Raw genomic sequence first — 21,281 nt, 5'->3', positions numbered from 1 at the left:
ATTTTTGTATAGTTTTCATTGTCCTTTTAATACTTGACGTGGAAAATAATATATGTAACACGTGTAAGTTACAAACTATAATGAATACTTATGAACCCAATAGCCGGTTTAAGAAAACATCATCAGGACTATTTCATCTACCTATTCCAGCCACTCCTCCAACCAGAGGTAATGGTATTTATTCTGAATTCTGTGTTTATTTTTGCTTTTTGTTTAAAAAGAAAAAGTAGTTTTATCATTATACATGCATCTCTAAATACATTGAGAACCTTCTTACTCAAAGTGTAGCCAGTGGACTAGCAAAGAGCTTGTTGGACATGCAGTCTCATTCCTGACCTACAGAATCAAAATCTGCATTTAACAAGATCCCCAGGTAATGTGTATACACACTGATTTTGCAGATGTGATTAAATTAATGATTTTGAGATGGTGAGAATATACTCAATTATCTGGATGGGTCCCATGTTATTATAAGGGTCCTTATAAGTGAAAGAGGAAGACTGAAGAGGCAGAGATGGGATGATGAAAGCAGAAGTCTGAGTGATGTGATAGCGGGTTTTAAAGATGAAAGGGAGCCAAGATCAGGGGACTGTGGGCAGCCTCTAGAAGCTGGAAAAGGCAAGGAAACGAATTTTTCCTTAGAGCCTCATGAAGGAACATGGCGCTGCTGACACTTGAGATCCAGTGAGATCCAGTTTGGATTTCTGTAAAACCATAAGTTTGTGTTGCTTTAAGCCACTAGGTTTGCTGTGAATTGTTACAACTGCAATAGAAAACAAATACAGATTGTTTTTTTTTTTCTAATTGATTTGAAGATGTTCTTTACGTCTAATCCTTAGCCAGTTATATATGGAACAAATATCTTCTCCCAGTTTGTAGTGTGTCCCCACCCTTCATATTCCCCCAAGCCTCATTCACTTCCATCCTCATTTCTTGCTCAGCATGTCTGCAGTAGGACTCTTGGTTAACTTCCTTCTCCCAGACAATAAACAAAATAAAAAATAAACTATGTGTTTTAGCAAGTGATAAGCGCTATGAAACAAAATTGAGCAGGCTTGTAGGAGAGCTTGGGGTGAGGAAGAGCTGTAATTTTAAATAGGGCATGTCAGGATAGGTCTTACTGAGAAGGTGATATTTTATAGGGATTTAGCCATGTGGATATCTAGTGGAAGAGTATGTCAGAAAGAGGAAACAGTGCAAATGCCTTGAGACAGGCATGTGGCTGACATGTCGGAAGAGGAGTAACAAAGCCATCCTGGCTGGAGCAGAATGGGCTAGGGAGGGGAGGAAAGGGTTCATAGGCCTTTGCCTAAGTAAGGACTTTGCTTTTTATGTTTGTGAGATGAGGACACTGAATGGTTTTGAGCAGAGGATTGACGTCTAACATATTTTAAATGGATCACTCTGACTGCCATGTTGATAATAGACTGTCAGGAGGCAGAGGTGGAAACAGAGATTGGTTGGACACTGTTGCAGTGATCTGGGTGAGAAAGATGGTGGTTGGGACCAGGAGAGCAGCAGTGAGATGTTGATGTGAGAGGAGACCCAGGATGTGGAGAGTCAAGGATGGCTCCAATTTTGGCCTGAGAAAGTGGAAGAAACTACTCATCACTTGAGATAGGGAAGGCTGCCAAGTAGAACAGGTTTGGGGGGCACTATCCAATATTGCTTGGGACATGTTGGGTTGGATGTGTCTGTTAGACATCCCAGGGATGTCAAGGAGAAAGACATTTGAGTCTGGAATTCTAGAGAAAGGCCTAGGTTGGAGATTAAAAAATTGAGGTGTTATTGGCAGATAGATGGTATATCAAGCCAGGGCAAGGTCATCAAAGAAATGAAGATGATAGAAAAGACAAGAGGAGCACTTTCTGTAGTCACTCTAGTTTTAAGAATTATTGGAGGGGCGCCTGGGTGGCTCAGGCAGTTGAGCATCTGACCCTTGATTTCGGCTCAGGTCTTGGAGTTCGTGAGTTTGAGCCCCACGTTGGGCCCTGTGCTGACAGTGTGGAGCCTGTTTAGGATTCTCTCTCTCTTTTCCTCTCTGTCTGCCCCTCCTCTGCTCTCTAAATAAAAAATAAATAAGTAAAAGAATTGTTGGAGAGAGGATAAACCGGTGAGGTAGAAGGAAAACATGGAGAGTATGGTCTCCATAATGCAAGTGAAGAAAGTATATTCAGAGGGAAGGAGTGATCAACCTGGTCCAATGCTACTGAAAGGTTGAGTTAGAGGGGAAGTGAGAATAACTATTAGGTCATTGATGACTTTGACCTTGACAAGAATAGTTTCAGTGGAGTGTGAGGGTGAAAGACTGCCTAGAGGGGTTTAAGAAGAGAAAGGGAGGAGAGAAATTATAGGCAGTTAGTACAGATAGCTATTTTGAGGAACTTTGCTAAGGCACGCAAAGAGAAATGGGGCAGTAGCTGGTGGGGGAAGTAGAATTGAGAATCTATTTTTTGAAGATGTGGGTTGACTCTTTCCTCAATACTCACAGCTTGTTGGAGGCCATGCCAGTCTATTCTACCTCCATGAACTCCCAGATTTACTTCTCCCTAGCCCAGCACCCTCGCACTGTCAGGCTCTTGTCATCTCTTGTCTGCTTTGCCACTGTGTAGTCCAGTGTACTCCTGCTGCCACCAGCTCAACCTGGAAACCACTGTTGCAGCTCTCTCTTACTGACTCTTTCCTAAAAGGGGAACGTTGGGTGCTTGGAGGGGGAATGGATGCTGTTTGCCGAGCTTGAATCAGGGTCCCGGCAGGAAAGAGAGAACACACTCCAATTAGAATAATGTGAGAACTGAATAAAGGGACTTTGTTGTAAGGGAGTAGGCAGGGTGTAGGGAAACCACAAAGTGCAGTTTCCTGAGACTAGTAACTAGGGGTCTGCATTACCCTAGGCTTGAAGGTCACTGGAAGGAAGGGAATGGAAGGTGCCTATGCTGGATGGAAATCTCTGTGAGCATCAAGAGAGTTTCCCACAAGAACCTGGAAATAAGGGTGGTCCCTGAGAGTTAGAAAAACCCACCCAAAACAGGTGTGGGAGTAAATCCAAGATGGTTGGTCTGTGAATGTGTGACTGAGGTGTTTGGGAACCAACTAAAGACTAGGATCCTAGGTGGATGAGCAGACATCCCATTGATTGTATTAAGGGAGCTAATAAAGGTAAAATGTTTACAACGGTGTCTGGCACTAATGAAGTAGTTGCTGTTTTTAGGCCCAGCTTGAAGAGAGGCTATCTGAACCCAAGAGAGATCACAGAGAAGCAGTATCCCAAAAGCAGCTGGGGGAAACATAGTTCAGCTCTGGTTGTAGGAGAGACAGGATAACCTGAATCCTTAAGCTCAAGGCTGGCCCTATTGTGGGGGGACAATATCTCAATGTTTCTTGGCTGAAAAACTTGTTACACCATCCCCTCTTCAAGGGGTTTCTAGATTCACTGAGCTAACCTTCTGGTAACTGGGCTTTGTGAGGAGTGGCCCAAATTGCCTTGATCTATTGATGCAAAAATTCAGGTCTACCTGACAGTTGTATTTCTGTGCTGGTAACTATACTTACTGAGGTGAGCGTTTGGTTATGTATATAATTGTCAAATCACTTTGTTGTACATCTGAAACTAATATATTGTATGTCAGCCAAAGTTTAATTACAAATAAAAATTAAAAAAAAAATTAATACCTGCCCTTCTGGGGTTTGTACATAAGCCTTTATTCAGGTCATATGCCAGCCCTGCATAGGGAATTGGATCTACTCACTGCACCAATGAAATTGGGTTTTGGAGCCAGAGGCCTGCAAATCTCACCCCTCAAAATAGCCAAAGGTGCCACATTTAACAGCTCCACCTTATGCCAATTAATCTGCAACAAGTAGGAAGACAGAATGGAAGGTCTAGCTAGAAGGGGTAGGCAAGTTTCCAGGGCACAGCCAGGAAGAGGAGTAGGGGCTGAAGCCTTTGTCTCACCTTAGGTACCTCCTCCTCCAGGAAGCCTTCCTTGATCCTTGCTCCACCCAGGCTGGGGTAGGTGCCCTCCTATGCACATTGCAGGGTACTTGTCACCCTGGGTAGGGGAGTTATCTGTTTACTTGTCCCAACATATCTGAGCTTCTGGAATGTAAGGACAATGTCTTATTTGACTTTGTATCCAGGAGGCCTGATACAGAACTGATTACTCAGTTAATGTTTTCTTGGATGCATGATTTAATGAATGAGACAGACACAGAATAGACGAATTAAGGACAAGACGGTGGACTGTAAACCCTAGATGGGGGACACAACCTAATGCCTCCTTGTGTTGTAATCCCCAGTGCCCAGGACAGTGCCTGTTAGTGCCCAAAGTGTTCTGGATGGGCCAACCAAGGGTCAAATCCCCCTTGCCTCTTCCTGGAAGCCTCCGCGGACCACCCCTCTCTCCTTGCTGCTGATGGCCTATAGGAAAAAATCCAGTCTGTGTAAAGCATCACGGAACTGGGTCTTGCCTAAACTTGTTCCCTGTTGCTACATATGTAGGGTCTTGTCTTTCCCTTTGAAGTAAGTCTCCCATGTCAGCCCTGTCTGGCTAAGGTAGTAGGACCTGTAGCGGCCAGTATCCCAGGCCTCTAAGGCTTCTTCCCAGAGGACGCCGCTGACTCCGGGGACCACTCTGGGTCCCCCTCCGGAGAACAATCCCTAGGCTGCGCCAAGGCCCAGTGTCGCCCAGCCTCGCTGGAGTGGGGGTGGGGGAGGCAGCGGAGTGGGAGGAGGCGTCGGCGGCGGGTCTCCCTCCTAGCCCTCTTCCTTAATCCCCAACCCCGGGTGTCGGCTCTGGCGCCCTCCTCGCAAGCCCGCACTTCGCAAACTTTTGGAGTTTTCCTCCAGTTGCGTCACGGAAAAGGCAAAAGGGTGACCGAGCCCAGAAGGCGAGGCGGCGGCGGCGGCGGTGGCGGCGGCGCGGAGCGGAGCCCGAGCCCTTCGGGCGCTAGGTGTTTCCCAGCGTGGGCGGACGGGCGGGGGTCTTGGGGGATCGCGGCCCCCTAGAGCGCTGGTCGCTGTCACCCTCCCACAGCCGGATCTGGGAGCGGGCGAGTGCTGGCGAGCGCCAGAGGGAAAGAAGCGAGGAGTAGGCGGGGGCCCCGGCGCCCGAGCCCCAGGCCGCGGGAGGGCGGAGCCGGGCCGTCCCTGCCCAGCCAGGACGCACGGAAGTGCTGTGGAGTTTGCCCAATTCCCCAGCCTGCTTTTCCTCCTTCCCTCCCTCTCCCCACCCCTCACCAACCCCCCCCCCCCCCTCGGCTATTCCCTCCTTTCTCCGGACGCCACCTCCCGGAATCCCTTTTTCTGTTGTTTTGGAGCTAGCTTTTCGCTGGCGGCGCAGAGGGACTGCGAGTGTTGGACGCGGAGGCGGGCTGGGGGCGCAGTCCGCCGCCCACCGGCAGGAGCCCGCGGGGCAGAGCGGAGGACGGACGGCGAGCCGGCCGGGCGCACCATCTGCTCGCCGCAGCGCACTCCCCAAACTCCTGTTGAGTGTGTGCGTGCACGCCAGGGTTGGGGGTCTGTACGACCTGCGCGCGGGGACCGGGTACCGCGGGGATTACCTTTGGACGAGGTCCGTGGACTCAGATCAGGGTCAGCTTCAGGCTCAGAAACTGCTGAGGAAATAGGCAAACAAAAGAGGCCACTCAGCTAGTGGCCAGAAGTCGCCAGAGCGCCTCGTCGCGCCCCCTCCTTCCCTAGGGTGGGGGCCGGCCACTTGGGAGGCGGGGAGAAGGCTCCTGAACCGGCTGGGGGCTGGGGGCTGGGGACTGGGTCTGGGGCCGGGGGCCGGGGCCAGAGCCGGGCCAGACCAGGCCAGGCCGCCGGGGTCGACGAGTTGGCGGCCTGTTGTGTAAGCCTCAGTCCTTGTTTTCCCCGGCCTGGCTCGTTGTGAAGCCGGACACATCCACCCTTGGACTAGATTCAAGAGGCTGCTGCTTTTCTCCATGCCCCTCTTGGATTTTCTGGATTTTTGAAAACCCAGTGGCCGAGGAGGAGGAGGAGGAAGGAGGAAGGAGCAGATCTACAGAGGAATGTGAGAGCCTCCCAAGGCCTGAGGAGCCAGAAGGAGCTGGGAGCCAGAGCTGCCCAGGGTTTCTGGAACGGTGGTTTCTGAGTGATTTTCTTCTATTTTAGAACATTGTTCCAGTGGAAAGTGTCAAGCGAATTCTTGCCCTCTCAGAGCTGATTTCTCGGAGTCACTTGACTTTTCTTCTGGGAGTGGGAGGAAGGAGAGACTCCCCGATCTGGGGTTGCCAAGGGAAGAGAGGAGGATTATACATGATCCCTCCCTGATCACAGGAGTGTGCTGGGAGACCTAATACTAATAGGGCAGTTAATGGGCAATGGGCATTGTTTTGAATAGTGGGAGGCTGGACAGCATCTGTGGGTGCTGAGACCCCAGCTTAGGTTGCTGACAGACTGAGTTGCTGTGACAGGCCTTGAGCTGCCCGTGCATTCTCAGTTCTGGGCAGGACCCTCTCCTCTTCTTTCTCTACCACGGGTCCAGCCATGGCACTGAAAGGCCGAGCCCTCTATGACTTCCGCAGCGAGAACAAAGAGGAAATCAGCATCCAGCAGGATGAGGACCTGGTCATCTTCAGTGAGACCTCGCTGGATGGCTGGCTGCAGGGCCAGAACAGCCGCGGTGAGACAGGGCTCTTCCCTGCCTCTTACGTAGAGATCATCCGTTCTGGTGCCAGCTCCAACCATGCCGACTATTCCAGCAGCCCAGGCTCTCTGGGCACCCAGGTGAGCTTGTATGACAGCTCCAGTGTGGCCAGTCCTTCCAGGAGTGGTGGCGGTGGTGGCTTCCTCTCGCACCAGGGCAGCTTTGAGGAAGATGACGACGATGACTGGGATGACTGGGACGACGGATGCACAGTGGTAGAGGAGCCTCGGGCCGGTGGGCTGGGCACCAACGGGCACCCCCCTCTCAACCTCTCTTACCCTGGTGCCTACCCCAGCCAGCACATGGCCTACCGGCCCAAGCCACCCCTGGAGCGACAGGACAGCCTGGCATCTGCCAAGCGTGGCAGCGTGGTGGGGCGTAACCTCAACCGTTTCTCATGCTTTGTGCGCTCTGGGGTGGAGGCCTTTATCCTGGGTGATGTGCCGATGATGGCCAAGATCGCTGAGACATACTCCATTGAAATGGGCCCTCGTGGCCCCCAGTGGAAGGCCAACCCCCACCCATTTGCCTGTTCAGTGGAGGACCCCACCAAACAGACCAAATTCAAGGGCATCAAAAGCTACATCTCCTACAAGCTCACACCTACCCACGCTGGCTCACCAGTCTACCGGCGCTACAAACACTTCGACTGGCTCTATAACCGCCTGCTGCACAAGTTCACTGTCATCTCCGTTCCCCACCTGCCAGAGAAGCAGGCCACAGGCCGCTTCGAGGAGGACTTTATTGAGAAGCGGAAGCGTCGGCTCATCCTCTGGATGGACCACATGACAAGCCACCCCGTGCTGTCCCAGTATGAGGGCTTCCAGCATTTCCTCAGCTGCCTGGATGACAAGCAGTGGAAGATGGGCAAACGCAGGGCAGAGAAGGATGAGATGGTGGGTGCCAGCTTCCTGCTCACCTTCCAGATCCCCACGGAGCACCAGGACCTGCAGGATGTGGAGGACCGTGTGGACACCTTCAAGGCCTTCAGCAAGAAGATGGACGACAGTGTCCTGCAGCTCAGCACCGTAGCATCAGAGCTGGTGCGCAAGCACGTGGGGGGCTTCCGCAAGGAATTCCAGAAGCTGGGCAATGCCTTCCAGGCCATCAGTCATGCCTTCCAGTTGGACCCCCCCTTTAGCTCCGAGGCCCTCAACAGTGCTATTTCTCACACGGGCCGTACCTATGAAGCTGTGGGTGAGATGTTTGCTGAGCAGCCCAAGAATGACCTCTTCCAGATGCTCGACACGCTATCTCTCTACCAGGGCCTGCTGTCCAACTTCCCTGACATCATCCACCTGCAGAAAGGTAAGAGCCAGAGTGGGCAAGAGACCCTTGCTAAGTCTGCACTCTGCTGGGCACTGGGGATATGAGGATGGCCTAGAGGAATGGAGCAGCCCATCTAGTCTTTCTGTCTCATTCATTCATTCATTCAACAGTGCGTCAAGCATCTGCTGTGTGGCTAGGTGTAAGGAGATATTATTGTTCCTGGTCAGCTCTGGTTACTGACCTCATGAAGCTCGCTGTTTACCTTTTGTTGTCCATTTGTTTGATTGTGCCTTCATTTTTTCTGTTTCTGTCTCATTTGCTCATCTATCCATTTATGTGCTGAGCCCGTCAAGGTATCAGGCTGAGTCTGGGAATGCGGAGATGACCGAGCCCCAGGCCTTGCCCTTGAGGAGCGCACAGGCTTACGGGGGCCACAGACACAGATAACAAGAGCACAGAGTGGGGCCTGCCTTCCCGCTCCTCACAAGTTCCACTCCCTGCCCTTGCAGCTTCAGAGCCTGGTCTCCCTGCTGCATGCCCTATCTGTGAGCTCCCTGTCTGTGTGCGGGAGGCCCCCTGTCCCCGCTTTGCAGATGAAGAAGCTGGTGTCCTAGAAGAGTGGTTGCACAGGGAGTCCCTGGCCCAGCTGAGACTGTCCCTTCCTCCTTCGCCTCCCCAAGGACACGTCCCTGTTGGCCAATTCCCAAGCCCAGCTGTGTTTTCAGTTCTCATGGCCCCCCTCTGTGGGGGAGGGACAGGATGGGCCTCTGTCTGTTAATGTTGGGCTGTCAAGGAACTGCCAGGGAAGTGACTCATCTCGGGTCACCTAGGGGCACCCGGGCTGGTCTAGGGGAGGAACAGGGGTCCAGGGCACTACCCACATGGCCCCTCCAACTCCTCCTTCCTGAGCCTGGATTCTCTTGCCTGAGCAGTGAGTCAGGGGCTGACCTGGCAGGTGGCTGAGTCCTGGGGACCACAGGCAGGGCAGATGTCAGGAGAGAGGTGTGGTCCTCCCCGGGGCTGCTTGGTAACTCAGGAAGAACGTCTGCAGGGCGTGGGGCTGGCTCCCTGGCCCCTAGGCCCTGAGGTCAGGCCTGGCTTGGTGCTGAGTTTTCCTCTGGGTGGGGCCAGGAGGCAGACCTCTGGACTGAGCCTGGGGGACAGCAAACACTAAGCTCTGCCTCAGTATCCAGGAGAGTCGGGAGTAAGCCAGCCCTGCTCTATTTTCCCGGGAGATTGACTTCTAGAACTTATCCAGCTCCTGGGCTCCTTTCTCCTCTCACTTTCTCTTCCTGCTTTCCATCTCTGCCCTTTTTCCTCACCTCTACCTTCCTGTCCTCCTCCCCTCTTCTATCAGCTTCAGGAGACATGTGGGGACTGTGTCCTCCATCTGCTGTGTGTTCCTGGGAAGTGCCTTCCCCTCTCTGGGCCTTAGGTTCCTGCTCTAGAAAACAAGGGAGGGTAGATCTAGTGAGCTCTCAGGCCTCCAAGGGGGTGAAGACAGGAGACTTCTGGGGAGGGTCTGGTTGAAAACAGAGTGATGCCTTAGAGCTGAGTCTGAGCTCTAGGGCTGGGATATGGCAGTGGACATGGCTGGCAGGCTGGGGCCCAGTGGGGCAAGTGTTTCCCTGGGCGGAAGTGGAGCCACTCTCGCTGCTGTGCTACGGCCTGGGAAAGCTGGTTCAGCCAGCTCCTCGGATGGCATGTTTCTGTGTGGGCAGTGGCAGGGGAAAGCAGGGGCACAGTGATTAAACAGCTGCCACTGTGCACTTGCTGGGGACCTCACCCTGGGCAGAGCTGGGGGGAGGAAGGCAATCCCATACCCAGCCAGAGTTCCCAGGCTTGTACTGAAGCAGGAAGAAGTAAAGCTGGATGGGCTTTTCTGACTCTGGGGCAGGGAGACAGAGCTGAGAGGGCTTCTACCTGAGGTCTTTCTGAGAGTGCGGGCCCAACAGGCCTCTGGGCTGGTGCATTCAACCTTAGGCAGAGGCTAACCCATCTTCTCTCACCCTGAGGACTCCTCCTCAATAGACCAAGCCCATTGGGCTTACTCTTCCTTCTTCTGGGCTTTGCATTGCTACTCCTAGGCCTGTGGTCGGGCAAGTTAGGGAGAGAGGCTTGGAATCTGGCTGAGACAGAATTGGACAGGTTTGGGGGACCACAGCCTGATGGGGGTAGGAGGGGTTCCATGCTGGCGGTGTGGGTGGAACCCTTTCTCAGAGAAAGGAGCAGGAAAGTTGGGCCTTGGGTCCCTAGAATTCTACCTAGTCTGTCTGGACATCTGAAAGATGGCAAGAGTGTGGCAGAGGCCATGGAAGGAAGCTGATGGGAGGCTCAGGTGGGATCAGGAGACCAGGATTTGGACAAATGTTGCCTCTGAGATGACGGTGAGAGCGTTTTCTCCCCTCAGTGTCCACCTTAGTAAAATGGGTCGTGGAGCCTGATTGGCACTGAGATGAAGCCCACCAGTCTGTCTGCCCACTGGCCCGGGCCCTGGAGCTCAGTCCAGGAGTCTCCTAAGAGGAGTAACCGTATAATTAACCATCTAAGCCAGGGAAGTTTTGGGGATGAAGGGGGCCCTAGTAATAGTTACCCTGGGATAAGGGGAAACAGTGACCGTCCAGGGCCCTTACCTGAGAGCCAGCCAGGGTAGGGCTATGTCCTAAGGCTCAGCACAAGCCAGGGAGGTTACAATAAGGTGGGATGATATGCAGAGCAGGAATTGGGGCCCAGGGGTGTCTGACTGCACAGCCCAGGCTGTTTCCCCTGTGCCTGACAGATGGGGTAAGGAGCTCCCCCAGGGATATGTGCATGAGCCAGAAGGGGAAGGACGAGGGAGGCTTGGGTGCTTTAGCACTGCTAACTCAGCTGGCATCCTTGCTGGGCCGGAAGCAGGCCCAGGGCTGCAGAATGTACGTGGAGGGACCATGGGACTCACAGGTTGGCCAAGGTAGAATGTCCCCTGCAGGACCAAGTGCTTGTCTGGGGGAAGAGTGGGTCCGACCTCTGTGTTCTGGGCCATCACCTAACCCTCTCTCTCCCTCCCCTCCTAGGCTTCCATAAATAAAGAGAATCATATTGCTACAAGCCCCCACCAGCTGGTTGTTGCTGTCACTGAGAAGCAGTCCGCACACGCTTGCGCATGTCCTCTTGAGCTCTTATTCTGTCAGGTGCCATCCTAAGTGCTTTATACAGACGAGTTCAGTTAAACCTCAACTATGCTATAGGGCTGGCACCATTATCCCATTTTTCCAAGAGCACTATACCACCAAGGACAGTTGTCAGCAGCATCAGATCTGGTCTGGCCTGTCCCTTTTGACACCTAAGAAACCTCCAGCCCAGCAAGAGCAGTGGCTTGCTGGAGGTGACACAGCTGAGACTAGGACTCAGACCTCTTGTCCCTGACCTGGGTGGGGGCCGGGTAATTACCTCCGAGAGGTGGAGACAAGATGGATTAAGGTAGGATCTTAGGAAATATGTCTGGGACCCTGGGGCTCTGAAGCTTCAGCCTCCTTTCCTGGTTCATAGGATCTGGCCTATAGGACACCTGCCAGGGCAGGAGGCTCCCCTGGGTCCTCAGCTCTCAGGTTGAGTCCTACATGGAATGTAGCAGGGATGCTAGACAGGCCTGAGCCCTGACTCCCAGACTGTCTCTGGGGTACGTTAGTGTTAGCTGGTCCCGGCCCCAGATCTGAGTCACAGGGTGGAGAGGTGACAGAGAGCAGGGTGGGACCTCTGCTCCCTCCCCCCCCCCCACCAGGCAGCTTTTGTCCCCCATCTTTGGCTCCCTGCCTGTCTGTGGATACCTAGCAGTTGCAGTAGATTTGTTTCTATTATTTGGGCCTCTGTCTCCTCGTCAACAAAAGGAGCCTTTCTTTCCTCCAAGGCCAGAAAAGCCCTCTTGAATACAGGTCCACCCTTAGTGCACCGAGATTTTTTCAGGCAGGTGGAATCCAGGCTAGTTAGTGTCTCCTTTTCAGGTAGGATCCTTGTCGTTGTGTGGGGGCCCCACACAAATGGGGTGGCTGGGTATGAACCCTCTGCAGTAGAAGCAGTATCCACTGAGGAGGGGTATGTCTGGGCCAGGCATCCCCCATGTGAGGGGCATGAAGGAGGCTGGGAGCCCCTAGGCAAATCCTCCTGTCAGGGCCTCGGTTTCCTCTGTACTGTAGTGGGGTAGGGGTGGGGGTGGAGGGTGGGCAGCTGGCATCTAGGGCCTCTTTAGCTCTGAAGTCTCTTATCGGGTCCTCATCCTGGGCCTTGGGCTGAGCCCTCTTCTGCTGCCCAGGTCTGGCCAGCGGGGCTGGAACAGGAGGCAGGAGGTGGCTCAAGGAAGGTGGCAGAAGGACTGAGTGGGTTGGGAACTGGTGACTGCAGAGTTCTTCTGAGTGCTGTGTGAGTGGCCCTGGAGATACTCCAGACTTGCGACTGTCTACCCCAGATGCCATTATTAGCCAGTTAGCCGTGCACTTGCTAACTAATATGCAACTACTTGCATAACTGCTTGCTAACTACTCCTTCTAAATCCTTCTGGAGTTATTTCCAGCATGTAGAGCCCTGGGCCTGACATACAGTGAATGACCAAAAAAAGGGATCTTGAATGCATCGGACATCTTGAGTGAGAGTAAAAAGAGTACATCTTGAAGGCCCCCGGCATGCTGTTGGTGTGCCCTGGATGCTTTTGAAGTGCCTGGGGGTGTTCTCTCCTCCGTGCCAACCCTGCCCACAGCCTTACTCTTCTGTGCACAGTGGATTCCCTGCAGCCCCGCGAGGAGTTTGTGCCAGGCACAGGCGAACTGCCTCCTCCTCCCGGCACCTGTCCCCACTGCCTTTGATGCACAATTAGTCAAGTGCCTGTTAATTCAGAGCTGAAATTCATTCACCAACTGCTTGCTGATTCATTCAGATCTTCTAAATTGGATCCCCTGCCCAGGTTCATCCCCCGTCCCCCATCTGTCACCTGGTTATGACTAGGGCTTCCTCTGGTCCCTTTAGGCTGGTGTGGGGAGGGGCTGGGCCCGTTTGTGGGGAGATGCACACAAAAGAAAACTCCAGGTGGCCTGTGAGGTGCTATTTTAGAATCAATAGTGTGATGGAGGTGGGGAGAAGCCTGGAGAGGGGTCCAGAGGCATTCTGCCTCGGGACTGGGGGAGGCTCTGGTGTGGAGGTGGTGCCTGAGCCTGTTGGGGAGCCTTAAATTGTGTGTAGAGATCTAGCAGGTGGAGGTGCAAAGGTAGGAAAGAGCAGGGTGAGTTTGATGAACATGGGGCCAATTCCCAGAGGGCCTCACAGCTAGGAGAATAGGCATGGGCTTTGATCTGTAAGCAGTGGGGGCCGGGGTGGGGGGGGTGTCTGGAGCTTTGAGTGCCCAGCTTGGCTGCTCTTCAGGTACCACAGAGAACCTCTCAGAGTCTGGGCCTGAGGTGGGAGCCCCTTAGGAGCCTCTTATAGTAGTTCAGTGAGGAACAGGTTGAATCAGCTCAGCAGACATGTACCAAGTGAGCTCTCCCGTGGGCTAGGCTTTGTCCTGGGTGCCGGAGACATTGAGCTCACCAGAGGAAGGCAGGCAGAGCAGCCACAGGGTGGTAAGAGCGGGGCAAATGAAAGCCCTGGGAATGCTGGGAAGTACCTAATGTGGTGGGGGGAAGGCTTCCTGGAGGAGGTGATGTCTGAGCTGATCAGGAGCCAGTGTGAGAGACGATGCTTCTGTTGGATAAGGACAGCCCTGTCCTGGAACAATGTACAGCCAGCAGGGCTGTGACAGTCTGGGTGTTGTGGGCTGTTGGCAGTGCCCCAGGTTTGGAGGGGAGTTGAGCTGGATGGAGGTGAGGGTTTGGGGAGCGTCCTGGTGGAGACACCAGGTGGAGGGTGGATAGCGCTCATGAGGGGGCTCACGGAGGGTATAGGGAGCAAATGGGGGAGACCAGAGCCCTAACTTCCCTTGTCCTCCTCCACTGTGCCCGTGCCAGGCGCCTTCGCCAAGGTGAAGGAGAGCCAACGCATGAGTGACGAGGGCCGCATGGCACAGGACGAGGCAGATGGCATTCGTAGGCGCTGCCGCGTGGTGGGCTTCGCCCTGCAGGCTGAAATGAACCACTTCCACCAGCGCCGTGAGCTCGACTTCAAGCACATGATGCAGAACTACCTGCGCCAGCAGATCCTCTTCTACCAGCGGGTAGGCCAGCAGCTGGAGAAGACGCTGCGCATGTATGACAACCTCTGATCATGTGTACCTGGCCCCCACCCTGCCCCCGGGCCTGGTCGCCGCAGTGCACTCCGCTCTCTTGACCTCCCCACACCAGCAGTGGCTGGGAGGGGATGGGGTGGGCTTTGGAGGAGTCCTGGGTACCCCCGGGGAAGTCTCCCAGCCCTTAGAGGTAGGGGCACAGAAGGGGTGAGAGTGGGGTCAGGAAGCTTCTGGGCTGAGGTCTGGGCTGCTGGTCATTTGCTTGAGGCCGGGCCACAGTCTTAGCCTCCCCTAGAACCTACAGTACTTGCTCACCTGGCTACCACCCCCTCGTCCATTCAGCAGGCACCAGGGCCTGCTGCAGCTCCGGGTCAGATGCTGGGCACCCGGGACTGCGACATGCCTGCCCTCAGGGAGTCCCCAGTAGAGGTAGGGTCAGACACAGAAACAGATGAGGGCAATGCAGAATGATTGATGGTAAATAAGGGGTTCCTGGGAGCTTAAAGAAAGAACCACTCATTCTGTTGGTCAGGAAAGGCTCCATAGAGTAGGTGACATTTGAGTAGTGTTTTGGAGAATGACAGAGACCTGCCAGACAGTAAACGGGGACAGTAGATGAGAGATGGGGTGGGGGGGGGGGGGGGAGACATTCAGAAGAGAGGAATAGCATGGGCAAGGATGTGGAGGAATGAAAACACCCCTTCTTCCCACCTTTACTTTTCCCAAGTAAGTTTCGTGCCCCCTCGGTGGAGATTCTGGACTGTGTGATGGAGGGGAGGGATCTTCTTGCTCCTGTGTCCCTGTCCCTGCCTCACCTTGTCCCCTCTGGAGGAGCTGCGGGCCAACTCCCTCCTGTCTCCCCTCCACCTGCTGAGGCTCCATTACCCCTTGGCTAGGGGACCATGCAGCATCTTTACCCTGGGCTCAAGGTGCTGAGACAGGCCACTGACCCCAGGACGTTGGTGGCACCTTTCTGGAAAGGACACCCAGAAGTTACCAGATATTTGAGTTCACCAGCAATAGCTCTCCACATTCCGAGCAGGCTCGGGCCCCAGGCTTCCAGGGTCCTCAGACCCAGTGACTCCCGGAACCCTTTCTGTGGCACAGAGGGAAGGCCAAGACGGGCTGGCTTGCCCACTGCCCCAGAAGCCCTGGGCCCGCATGCCCACGGCCAGCCTCACTGTGATGTCAGCCCCAGCTCCCTCCCTGGCCAGGTTGTGCTGTCTCCCACGTGTGTTTACATCCTCCAGGGGGCTACTCCTTCCCCCTAGGCCTGGGCATGGGCCAGCTGTGGGTTGGGGGAACTGACAGGTGCCACTGCTGGCCCCCCCTTGGGAGGTCATGGCCACTCCTGGCTCCTGCTGCTTGAATCTTTTTTCTTTCTTGTTTTCTTGATAAACCTTTTGCAATTAAGATAACAAAAGCATGGCTTTTTTGTTTGGATCCTGCAGGGATTGAGTGTGGGGGAAGGATGGAACCCTAAGTTTCTCTGGGAGCTATTGGATTATAAGGTTATGTTGGGCACAAAACCTCTAAAATTTGGGGGAGGACTGTGCTGGTGGCAGGTGCTGGCTGGGGAGCTAGAGGTGGCCATGGGCCCCAGCCGGACTCACACCCCTCCCAGACCTCACTCTCCTCATCTCTCAAATGGGTGGAGTCCTGCTAGGGTTTGGCTGTGCTCTGTGATTTCAGACTGAGGGTTGCCCGAGGAAGGGATAGGAGGCCGTGCCCCACACAACCTAATTGTTCCTCTCCCCAGGGAGGCATGCTCCAGCTTTGCCCCCAGGAAAGCCCTGGTCCAGGAGAGGTGGGAGGGGACTCAGAAATTGTGTCCTTCCCCAAAGAGTCCCGGGTGTCCAGGCCGGGGGTGGCTTCCATGCTGGAAACCAAGGAGGTCCTCCCCAGCGGGGCCCTCAGCGGTGTCCCAGTCAGTATGAGCAGGAATCAATGGGAAGGAGGGCAAGGGGGACTCGGTGGAGGGAGGGCTGGTAGGTTCGGGGCCTCAAGGGAGGCTTTGGCCAGGCCAGGGGCCCAGGCAGCTTGTGGCAGTGAGAGGGGGGTAAGGAATGGCCAGTGCAGTGGGGAAAGGGCAGCAAAAGCTCTCCGTTCAGGGCAGAGCACCCTCTGGCCCTAGGTCAAAATTAGGTCAGATTTGGGACTTTCTGTGGAATTTTCCCCTCCCTCCTCCCTGCCCTCCTTCCTTCATTTTCCAACCCACCCAAGGACCTTCCCGCCCTTAACCTCTTCACAGCTTTGACCTCCAAGCAGCCTTCTGTAGAGGGAACTCTGACCACAATGGGGGAGTCTCCTTACTGAGGCCAGTCTGGGTAGGAGTGGTGGGAATGCCTTTCTTAACGCACAGTGCCTGGAAAGTCCCCTGTTCGTGCTTCCTGCCCTGGGAATAGCACGACCCTCTTGTGTCCCTTTCTTTAGAGGGGGAGCCACCTCCCATGCCTCCCAGCCTTAGGGTGAGGGAAGCAGTCTGACATTTTTCTCAGGAGGGGCTTGGACCTAGGAGGAGAGTCCAAATGTGAAGTCTTGGGACCAGCCAGGTCTATGCTGTAGGCATCCTGAGCTCTCTAGGCTGGGGCAGGCCCATGTATAGTGGGGAGTGAGGATGTCACAGCCATTCTCTCTGTTTCTTTATGTCTCTGTGTAGCTTGAGGTATTGGGGGTGGGGTGTGTGTGTGTGTGGCGGGGAGAATTTGAGATGGATCTGGGCTGACTGGAGCCCTTTCAGCAGGGCCCTGGGGGACCGGTAGGGGGGGTGGGGGAGCATCCTGGTGGTGGCAGAGGCTGCTGGCTGGCCTCGGTCACATGCCAGGCAGATGTTCCAGACTGAGCTGGGCCCAACTGCCTCCAATTCCCTCCCTCACTTTGCTCTGAGGGGGTTGGAGAACAAGGCCCCTCTTTCTGCCCTGGGCAGCTATCAGGACCTGGGGTGGGGGTGATCATGAGCCCTGATCCCTGGTCTTGGCCCAGCCCAGGAAAGGAGTTTGCTTTGTGGCCACATGTGGGGGTTGGGGATGGAGGCAGCCCTCAGATCCTGCATCCTGGCTCCCGGACACACCGGAAGGCCATGAACTGCTATGCCACGGCAGTGCCACGACTAGAGCAGAGCCAAGCCTGCGTGAGGCAGGCCGACAGGTAGTTCCGGACCCAGCTGAGCACCCCTCCTCCTTCCCGTGGCACTGCCGTGTAGCCAGCCACATGTCCACGTGGTCGCAGGTATAGTCGCCTAACCCAAAGCAGGCGCAGCCACGTGCAGCCACATACCCTGCCCACAAGCATGTAGGCTACCCCTGACCATATGTACACGTATGCAGTCATGTGCTCACACAGTTTCACTCCCAGCCACGGTGCCACACGCTGTCACACATTCACAGCCACATCCACACGTGGCCACATGCCATAATCCCTTCACATAGCCATACCCCACCCTCACTCACGGTCATACCGCCGTCCTACCCTCGCAGAGCGACATGCGCAGGTACTCAGACGCACGGCCCCGAGTTGCACACGCTCATAGCAAAGGTGTCACACAGGTAGCTGCATCTAGACTGCACCTGCACCCCCTGCTGGGAGAGCCAGTGGCATCACCCATTGTACAGACAGGGAACTCGAGGTCTAGCGAGCGGCTGGCCGTGTCACCCACAGGGGCCAGAATGTATTCAAGGGCCTGAGCTTAGCTCCCAGTAGCCCTGCGGCCAGTCCCCAGGGCCAGTCCCTACTGCCTCCATTACCCCCTGGCTGAACCCACCCAACAAAGCTCCAGGCATCTCCTATCTCTCCAGCCAGAGCTGAGGCTGCAGCGTCCATATGAGCAAGAGCCAGGATGCGGTGGGCAGGGCCCAGGCCTGGGCGGGAGGAACATTCCTGCACCATCTCCTCCCCAAGCCTGCAAAGACTGGGCCCGCCCTGCCTGCCTGCCCGCTGACTCAGGCCTCCTGGAGCCAAGTCTGCTTGTCCCCAGCCCCCCGCCAACCTGCTTCCCTACCAGCTCAGCTCCAGCGCGCCTCTGACGGCTGGGGTAGGAGACCATGAGCCCTGGCCAAAAGACCATGGGGAGAACTAAAATTTACCTCCCCCAGACATAGCTCAGAAGGGCTGATTGTGAAACCCAGTGTCAGGGTTCAGGATAGTTTAACACAAAGTCTTTTTCCTTTGGCTTGGTTTTTTTGTTAGTCAAACCCTAGTGCAGTCCAGGCTGTTTAGAAAACAGTCTCCCATGGCTGTGGCCTCCTTGGTCCTCACAGCAGTCCTGGGAGGCGTCATTATTCCATTTCACAGACGAAGGGACTGAGGCCTGGCGGGAGGATGGGGCCGGGCTGGGATCACACCCTGAGACCAAGGTGGAGCTGGACTCGAACCCAGCTCTCCGACTTCGTTCCTCAACGTCTTGACTGACTCACTTAGGTCTGAGGGAAAAGGAGCTAGCAGAGCTCCGCTCCACAGGTGAAAGAATGGGAGCTGGCCGACCCAACTGCTGACATGTGATAGGGGCTTGTGGGTAGCGTGAGTCCTGCCAGCCCTCAGGGACGAAGAGGCTACAGTGGCCCTGCACGGTGGCCATGGCATTGACCCAGGACCTCCGTTTACAGATGAACGTGTGTGAGGAGCATCACTTCATTTCTCTGCAACTGACTGGAATTTCTTTTCTTTTCTTAAAAAAACATTTTTTTAATGTTTATTTTTGAGAGAGAGAGAGAGAGTGAGTGCAAGTGGGGGAGGGGGCAGAGAGAGAGAGAGATACACACACAGAATCCAAAGCAGGTTCCAGGCTCCGAGCTGTCAGCACAGAGCCCGACGCTGGGCTCAAACTCCTGAACCAAGAGATCATGACCTGAGCCGAAGTCAGACACTTAACTGACTCAGCCACCCACAGGCGCCCCCAGAATTTCTTTTTTTGCCTTCTCTTTCCCTCACATGATAGAAAAGGAATCTCAAGTCAGTTTGGGGACCCCTCCTTTCTGCTGGAATGCATATAAGTTTTGGGGAATGGCACTTTTCAAGACATGGGCAGGCCTCTGGCACTTTGAATTTTAGAGGCTGAATCCCACACCCTATCACACACATGAAAATTTGCCCGTGTCCCACATTAAAGGTCATTCATTTCTACTTCTTTCAGTTGGGTTCAGTTTGTTACTTGGCAATGTCTTCTTGTCTTATAGGAATAACTGTATTTTGATTTTGTCTTTTTGTGTCCTGCTTTTTTTTTTTTCCCCTGCAAACGCTGTTGTGGGTTCTTGCAGACTCTCCTGGACCATGGCACTGGGCCTGTGGTGCCCACCGTGGTCCTAGATTAGCATCGGACCCTCTGGTCATCTCCTCCACCCACCCTCTGTCTTCCCACCTTGTCCTCTGATCCCCATCATGAGGCCTCTGTGGGTCTGGCCTTTGGTCTGTTTTGAGCACTCAGGGTCCCTCAATCATCCTTATACCTGTGGACCTCAAGGAACTTCAGGGGGCTGACAAAAGTCCCTTCTGTGGCCTGTGGTCCCCTTTGAGGCTCATGGTCAGCATTCCACACCCCCCACTGTGCACTCAAGCACAAGAAGCTTTGGGAGGCTCTACAGATCCTATGCAACCCTTTGTCATCTGAGGTCTGGCTGCCTCCTTGGGGCTCTACCTGGGAAGAGGTCCAAGCCCCTGCTGCTCCTGGATCTCCCAGCTTCTGGGGCTTCTACCCTCCCCCAGCTCAGGCAGCACCGTGGACACTGGATGGACATATTTCGCAACCACCCTGCATGCAAGAGATTATCAACATCATTTTACAGACCAGGAAATGGGGCCCAGTGAGGGAGGTGCTGGAATAGCAGAGCTGGTGTGAGATGGTAGCCAGGTCTGGGCCACCTGTGCTGGGAAGCCAACGATTGGTGCCTGAGGGAGGAGTTAGCCTCCTGGAGGCACCTGGGGCCTCCTCTGGGCTGACCTGGTCCCCCTGGCTGCTATTTTGTCAGGAGTACAACAGGCGGGAGTAGTGTGAAGCTCCACTCCACAGCCCTGCTGCCCCCAGATAGCTACAAGTCCCCTGTTTCCTTTCCCTCCACCAGCCAGAGACAGGACCCTGGTATTGGGTGAGCGGCTGAGCCCTAGAGCAAACCCTACCCTTCACATCCTTATTCGAGGGATGTTTCTTAATTGCTTCCTGCTTCCATTTCTCTATTTATAACAGGAGTTGCAGATGGCTGTTAGGATTACATGAGCAAAACGCATCAGCTGGACAGTGCCTGCACATAGCAAGTGTCCAGGGGCTGGGATGACCAGCCTCTGAGCAGACCCTTGAGGGGACCTAGAGAGAGGCTGGGCCAAGAATATTGTTACCTGACTTCATAAGTGAGAGAACTGAGCGAGCCCTCTAAGGCCACACAGTAGGTAGATGGCAGGGTTGGGCCTGGGACTAGGCCCCTGACCACCTCCAGACCTTGAGCCTTGCCCCATGTTGCCACCACATCTTCACGGGGAGCAGTCTCCTTGGGGCTGGCTGACTGTCGTGGTATTTGTCAGTCCAGGGCAGGAGGAGTTCACTGGGCTGTTCGTTGGTTGTCACATACATCATCACACACAAGAGAGCATGGCCCAAGAGTTAAGAGATGCAAGCTCATGTCAGGCCTTCCTTGGATGGATTCATTGGGCAATCTCAGGCAGGGTCACGGCTCGGTCTCAGTTTTCCTCAACGGATGTTAACAGTTGTCACAATTACACGGGGCACGACTTCACGAGTGCGGGCATTGTCACTGCTCTAGGTGTGCTGTGTCCTTGAAGCCACACGGGCCAGCAGGACAAGGGTGGGGCCAAGTGCCCAACAGCTAACACTGAATGGCTACTGTGTGCTGCTAGGTGCTGGGCATCGGGCTAAGTGGCTCCCATGAGTTATCTAATTCCCCACAACTGTCTGGAAGGTGAGAATGATTGCCAACATTCCCAGCAGACGGAGGCTCAGGGGCATGGAGTCACCTGTGTGAGGTCGTACAGCTGCTCACGGCATCGCGTTGAGGCTGAAGTCTGCCTGGGCCACACTGTGCCCTTCCAAGGTGGGCAGGCTGGGGGCAGCTGTCCTGCTGGAGAGTGAATGCACTAGTGCTGGGAACAGAGGGGAGCGGGGAGATGGGCGGTAAGTGGCAGGCACTGGGTGTTGGTGGCTGTGTGCCTTC

The 21,281-nt window shown here is 54.7% G+C and overlaps 1 protein-coding gene across 1 annotated transcript; it reads left to right on the top strand.

The window, feature by feature from the left end:
- Positions 1 to 5,268: 5,268 nt before the first annotated feature.
- SNX33 (sorting nexin 33) lies at positions 5,269 to 14,760 on the top strand. The gene is made up of 2 exons (XM_042941358.1): positions 5,269 to 7,979; positions 13,910 to 14,760. The coding sequence occupies exons 1-2, from the start codon at positions 6,512 to 6,514 to the stop codon at positions 14,161 to 14,163; spliced, it is 1,722 nt and encodes a 573-aa protein (XP_042797292.1). The 5' UTR covers positions 5,269 to 6,511; the 3' UTR covers positions 14,164 to 14,760.
- Positions 14,761 to 21,281: the final 6,521 nt, after the last annotated feature.

The sequence above is a fragment of the Panthera leo genome, chromosome B3 (assembly GCF_018350215.1).
Source record: "Panthera leo isolate Ple1 chromosome B3, P.leo_Ple1_pat1.1, whole genome shotgun sequence".
NCBI lineage: Eukaryota > Metazoa > Chordata > Mammalia > Carnivora > Felidae > Panthera > Panthera leo.
This window is presented reverse-complemented; position numbering and strand designations above follow the sequence as displayed.